Source organism: Mastomys coucha, unplaced genomic scaffold, assembly GCF_008632895.1.
Source record: "Mastomys coucha isolate ucsf_1 unplaced genomic scaffold, UCSF_Mcou_1 pScaffold13, whole genome shotgun sequence".
Classification (NCBI taxonomy): Eukaryota; Metazoa; Chordata; class Mammalia; order Rodentia; family Muridae; genus Mastomys; species Mastomys coucha.
Genome location: NW_022196895.1, coordinates 65,915,889 through 65,922,404, shown reverse-complemented (window position 1 = coordinate 65,922,404; position 6,516 = coordinate 65,915,889). Strand labels below are relative to the sequence as shown.

General features: G+C 44.1%; 1 protein-coding gene across 3 annotated transcripts in view; it reads right to left on the bottom strand.

Annotated features, from left to right (window-relative positions):
- The window catches only part of Ccdc68 (coiled-coil domain containing 68), a 51,352-nt gene that overhangs the window by 19,779 nt on the left and 25,057 nt on the right, over positions 1-6,516 (bottom strand). For all 3 annotated transcript variants that reach the window (XM_031366336.1, XM_031366335.1, XM_031366337.1), the window contains exons 4-6: positions 5,972-6,106; positions 3,287-3,412; positions 2,689-2,817 (exon numbers count right to left, since the gene is read on the bottom strand). In XM_031366336.1, the coding sequence (XP_031222196.1) occupies positions 2,689-2,817; positions 3,287-3,412; positions 5,972-6,106 (390 nt within the window). The remainder of the gene's footprint in view (positions 1-2,688; positions 2,818-3,286; positions 3,413-5,971; positions 6,107-6,516) is intronic.

Here is a 6,516-nt window from a genome sequence, read left to right as displayed (position 1 = left end):
CCCCCCCCCCCCTGTCTCTCTCTGCCTTTCTCTCCCTCTACTACCCTCTCAATTCCCCTCCCCATGCTCTATTTTATTCTATACTGTCTTGTGCCTGGTCCCTCAGGAAGAAAGGATGCCTTAGCATGGGCCCACAGAGGCACCCCCTTACCACACATCCACCAAACATATTCTTTTTCTCTCTCTTATCCTTTTATAAACACAATACATGGCCTTGCTGAGCTTGGTATCCTGTCTACTTACTGTGTCACAGAGCTCTGAAAGAGAATCACAACGGTAGGCCAATATCAGTGTTCTTAGATACACTGCCCTATTTCAGATGTGCTTTCTGCTTCTCCAAATGACTGTTAGCAAAATTAAAAAACAGGAAATCTGGAAAGTTCCTTCTGCTCAGCACAATCCTCACAGACAATGATTCTGTCCAGGTTACTCATAAGTATTAATATACCTCCTGGGCCTGGCTCGATAGAGCACAAGTGTGTGTAGCACATGGTAGGTGCTCAAATATCTTGAAACAATGTGTATTAGTCAGGGTTTCTATTCCTGCACAACATCATGACCAAGAAGCAAGTTGGGGAGGAAAGGGTTTATTGAGCTTACACTTCCACATTGCTGTTGATCACCAAAGGAAGTCAGGACTGGAACTCAAGCAGGTCAGGAAGCAGGAGCTGATGCAGAGGCCATGGAGAGATGTTTCTTACTGGCTTGCTTCTCCTGGCTTGCTCAGCTGGCTCTCTTATAGGACCCAAGACCTCCAGCCAGGGATGGCACCACCCACAAGGGGCCCTACCCCCTTGATCACTAATTGAGAAAATGCCCCAGGGCTGGACCTCATGCAGGCACTTCCCCAACTGAAGCTCCCTTCTGTGATAACTCCAGCCTGTGTCAAGTTGACACACAAAACTAGCCAGTACACAACAGAACTCTGCTTGCATCTAGTACAGAACTCCTGGAATTGCTGGAGAGGGAATTTCCTTCCACTGTTTGTTTGCTAAGTTTTATGCACTCGCAGGTAGCTTCGGGCTAATGGCCATTAACCTGACTCTGGGTTTTTGAAGGTAGTGATCTCGATTCTAAACTCCCACTTCAAGTTGTTTAACCAGTAGCTTGATTAGGTAATTCTATTTGTGTACTGGCTAGTTTTGTGTGTCAACTTGACACAGGCTGGAGTTGTCACAGAGAAGGGAGCTTCAGTTGGGGAAGTGCCTCCATGAGATCCAACTGTGGGGCATTTTTTTCAATTAGTGATCAAGGGGGTAGGGCCCATTGTGAGTGGTGCCATCCCTGGGCTGGAAGTCTTGGGTTCTATAAGAGAGCAGGCTGAGCAAGCCAGGGGAAGCAAGCCAGTAAGGAACATCCCTCCATGGCCTCTACATCAGCTCCTAATTCCTGACCTGCTTGAGTTCCAGTCCTGACTTCCTTTGGTGATAAACAGCAATGTGGAAGTAAGCTAAAGAAACCCTTTCCTCCCCAACTTACTTCTTGGTCATGATGTTTGTGCAGGAATAGAAACCCTGACTAAGACAATTTGCTTTACAGAATTGCCTTTCTTTTCTTAATGTAAACATGCAGTGTGCTGTCTCAGATCCTCAAATTATTTACTGCAATATAAGATATTGTAATGCTATCGGGTACTCGTCAAATACTGCAGTTTTTCCAAGAATTATAAACTTGAATGCTGGGCTAAGCAAACTGCTAAGGATGATTCAGTGATTCTGGGAATGACAACTGTGGCCCGTGGTGTTACAGAGCTGTGGCTGAATGCTATTATCATTAGGCCCTGTTATATTTGTGCCCATGTCCTATTTCTGATTTCTTCACATGATCTTCATTAGGACTGTACATTTCCCAGTCACAGGATTATCAAATTTTATATTATTGGACTGTATTTTAAAATGAATTAAACTTTCTTTGGTCAGAAATCTGTATAGTACAGAAATGTAATGGCCAAGAAGTGAAAGTTTCCTAATTGAAAAAACCCAGGACAGCTCAAAGGAGCGAAAGCTGAGCAGATTCGGGGCCCATCCAAGAGTACAGTGAGTGGGAGGGTAAAGGAGACAACGTAACTCATTAGAAGCCTAAGACTACATTCTTTCTTATCCACTCCCACTTTGGTTTCTGAGGTGCCCACTTGTTCTGCTGGCAGAGGACTATAACCCTTATTTTGTCTAAATTCCAAATTTGAAGGCACATACAAAGTTTATGCAGTTTATATTGGTATTTGTAGTGTTAGAAACTGGAAGGTATTCCACGAAACTTCCAGTTTTGGCTCCAAAATGTGTGAGAAAACTCGATGGATATCAGAAGTCTCGAAAAGCCTATTTATGGAAGAGCAGTGGAAGAAAAACTGTGAATTCATGGGCTTTGAATAAAGGAATGGATACCACACTGACTCTAATATATGTAAATGCTGGATTACGGGGATCCATTCTGCTTTTTCTCCTAACTGTGTCATTTTGTGATTTAAGCCATTATTTCATCCGCAGGTCCCCGGATACACACAGGGACAAGAAATCAGTCAAGCCAGTAAGTACACAGAATATCACAGAAGATGGCTAAGGAGAAAAGCAGAATTGTGAGGCACCTCTGCCCCCAAACTCAACCGCCAAGGAGGACCTCCAGCCTGTCATTCTAGTCACCCTTTCAGGAACCCTGTCACCATGAAATGCCTTTACTTCTCGGACTTACATTTTCCATCCTCTGTACACGGTTTTCCAGCCCTATGATTTGCCCATGTTTTTCTTCCAGTTTTTCTGAAAGTAGATTCAGATTTTCGGCACTTCGCTTTAATGCCTGCTCTTTCTCAAGGTTGTTGACCTGTGGCCAAAAAAAAAAACAGCTGCTAGACTTTTGTTTTTATTATTCATCTAAAACAAAATATAACGTCTTGTATGTCCAATTAAAAGTGTTTTCTTTCTTATCAGAAAGTGTCCTAAAAGTAGGGTGATTACCCTCACCGTGTCCCAAGGTTGCTTGTTAGAGATGTAGCTGGCATAGAAAGGTCAGAACTGGGAGAGAAGTATGCCCGTTAGGGAGGGGACTTCAGAGGACTTCCGCTAGAGTACACGTGCTTATCGGTGGGCATATATAAGACAGAGCTCAAAATGGCTCAGTAAAACACCAGGTGAGCCTTCATGCCAGGTGACTCAGGTTAGGGCTGAGCCCCCTAAAGTACAGACACATACAGGTGTTCCTATAGGTCACCCCATTCACAGTGCAGCCCCAGGCCAGGTATGACTGGGTAGGGCTGTGTTGTCCAGCTAACAAGCTGCGGCTGGGGTAATACCTGAAAGAAATGGCTACTGTCCCTGTGCTTTCTCTCCAGGTCTTCAGCTTGTGTTTGGTAGTTGTCAAATAATCTCTGAGCCACGCTTCTCAAAGCTGCTGCTCCTGCTTCTCTGGAAGCTTCCAGCTAGGAAAAATAATAAAAGTTACCCTGCATGTTTTGACATTTCGAAAGGATAAAAAAAAAAGCTAAATGCAGAACAGTTTTTATGGTCAATTGAAAAGCAGTCCCTAATTACAATTTGCATCCTTATGGATAATTTATGGGAGAGAAGCTGCTGGTGTTAAGTGAGAACAAGGTGCCAAATGAAGTCGTTCTCTGGCAAGGCACTGAACGTGGGCATCTGACGTGGTCGAGCCAAACCCGAGTACTCTGCACAGCGGCACTTTGCACAGGTAGCCAACACCCTGACGGTACATTTAGGGGCCATCCCCTTAACACCAATGCTCATAGCATGCTAGCAAATGCATGTTCCCTGCAACAGAAGCGGGATGAGACTGGAGAAGTTAGGAGCCATGAAGTCCAAGTCAGTCTTTCAAGGATATGAGCTAAGGAAATGATGAAGGGCTGCTGAGTTTTACAGAACCAGGTAATCACTGTGGGGCTGCAAATAAAATAAGCCCCAAAGGGGAGCTATCAAGCACTCAACAGTAGGTTAATTAGACAATCAATGAGGCATTTGACAATAGAGGTTGGGCTCAGTGTTTGGGCGTGTGGGTATGTGTGCATCTTCCCATGTGCATGTATGTTCTCTTGTGCGCATGTGTGGGTGTGGATGCACAGTTCTCACACACATAGAGAGAGCAGACAAGTCAACCTTGGAGGTCCTTTTCAGGAACTATCAGTCAACATTGTCTTTTTTTTCCCCCTAAAGATGGAGTTTCTAAGCATGCTCACTCGTTCGGCTAGAATGTCTGATCAGCAACCCCGGGCATCCTCCTGCCTCCACTTCCCAAACACTGAGATTGCAAGCCTATGGCTCCAGGCTTAGCTTTCTCTGTTGCCGCATGGGCTCTAACTCAGGCTCTCATGCTTGTAGAGTGAGCACTTAGCTGACTAGGGTACCTCCCAAGTGCTAGTATTTCTAAAAGATGCAAAATCTCTTCAGAATGCATTGTGGTAAAAAAGCAAATTAGCCTGAGAGATCTCCCCTCAATAAGTGATTTAAGTACACAGTGTGTTATGGTTTGTATATGCTCGGACCAGGAAATGACTCTATTAGAAGGTATGGCCTTGTTGGAGTAGGTGTGGCCTTGTTGGAGTAGGTATGGCCTTGTTGGAGTAATTGTATCACTGTGGGTGTAAGCTTTAAGACCCTCATCCTGGCTGCCTAGAAGCCAGTATTCTGCTAGCAGCTTTCAGATGAAGATGTAGAATTCTCAGCTCCTCCTGCACCATGCCTGCCTGGATGCTGCCATGCTTCCTGCCTTGATGATAACGGACTGAACCTCTGAACTTGTAAGCCAGCCTCAATTAAATGTTGTCCTTATAAGAGTTGCCTTAGTCATGGTGTCTCTTCACAGCAGTAAAACCCTAAGACAAAATGCAACTTTAATTTTTCCTAATCCTACTTTTAATAATGATTCTTAAATGCTTTAACCTCCCTTTTCACCCACCACCCACTAGAGATAGTGGGAAAGAAAGGATATGCGGGAAGTGGACCTGTTTAAAAATGGTTCTTTGAAGCAAGTCCCATCTGTGTTGTCTGGAAATTAGCCGTTCAGTTCACAGGTTAATAGTGGCACCTTGCTCCACTCACACACACTTCACAGATATACCAGAAGTCCAGTTCAGTAGAGTCAGGATAGCAAACACGAAAGCAGAGTGGTACTACTTTTCAGAGACAGCCAGCCTCAGCCTTGTCATGAGTCAGCAGGAGGGACCAGGAGGAATGTCAGGAGAAGTTCTCAGTTGTGCCTCTCTCAGAGAAGCAAAGATCAGAAAAGAAAAAAAAAAACAAGACCAACAAGCATTGCACAGCTAGCTGTATAAAAAAACAAGCCAAGCTCAGGCACAGCCACTGTCCGTCAAGTCCTACTTATACCCTCCAAACCTCACGTGTCTTCCATAGGTCTTGCCTCAGCATGTGCGTCTGTCTCAGCTGAAATGACTCTGCCAGTCAGCCTGAGTCCTCCTCGGAAGTGGCAAGAAACTGCAGCGCACCGCCAGAAGTTTTTTAGTGAGTTTCTCTCTATGAAGTCTTGACAAATGCAGCTCAGCTGTGTCATGTGTGTCCTTAGCAAAGACTCTTTCAGCATGTGTCCTTTCACATGCTTGCTTTAGCAGAGCATCCTTTCACTTCACTTCACTCGTGAAGTGCTCCTTCAGGAGTCTGCCTTAGCCTTTCACTTGTGTCTGCTTCAGGAAAAGCCTCCTTCACATGTTTGCCCCAGCAAAACAGCATCCAACACAACCAACTCTCCAAAGAACACTTAAGTTTCCACTTTAACACAGTATAGCATCCTTAACTGTATATATGATATCACACAGGAAGCTTCCAGAACTTGTTGCTTTTTCATAAAGGGAACTTTAAACCCATGGACCTTCCACAGATTTCCAAAAGTAAGATTTAATCTAATTCCAACAATTTTGTCATCTGTTTGTGGGTTCTGTGTGTGAGTGGGTATGTCCCAGTCTGTACACACCTATGAATGCTAACTCCCTAGGTGCTCCTCATAGCCATACCTTGATTTGTAACATTTCATTCTCTTTGTTCATTTCGAGGAGCTGCTGATCTTTTCTTCTCATGGTTTCCATGAGTAAATCCAGACAGGTGAGGTCTGGGGTGGAATCTGGGCCATTCTGAATGTTTCCGGATCGCTGAAAGGAACAAATGCAGAAATATTCACACCAACTCTCCGTTTCCTCTGTGAACACTGGCAAGAGTGATGACCACTGTCTACATAAGCCAAAGAGGACCGGGGAAAAGAACCCTTGGCATCCCAACTTTCAACGGTTAACTCTACATAAACAAGCTAGCTTCTGAGTGTGCTCAAATTTACACAGTCTTATAAGAACATACATCCTTTCTGCATTTTATACCTCCTGCTGCTTTCAAATACACCCTTAAGTATGTTGTACATACCAAACATAACGATGAGACTGAATTAATTAAATTCATACATATAAGTATATTTTGACTAAACAGAATCAGGTAACACACTCAATGTTAGCAGTGTTTCCTTGTAATCATGTCATGTTAAATATCTAAATTTGAGATATCAGAGTAG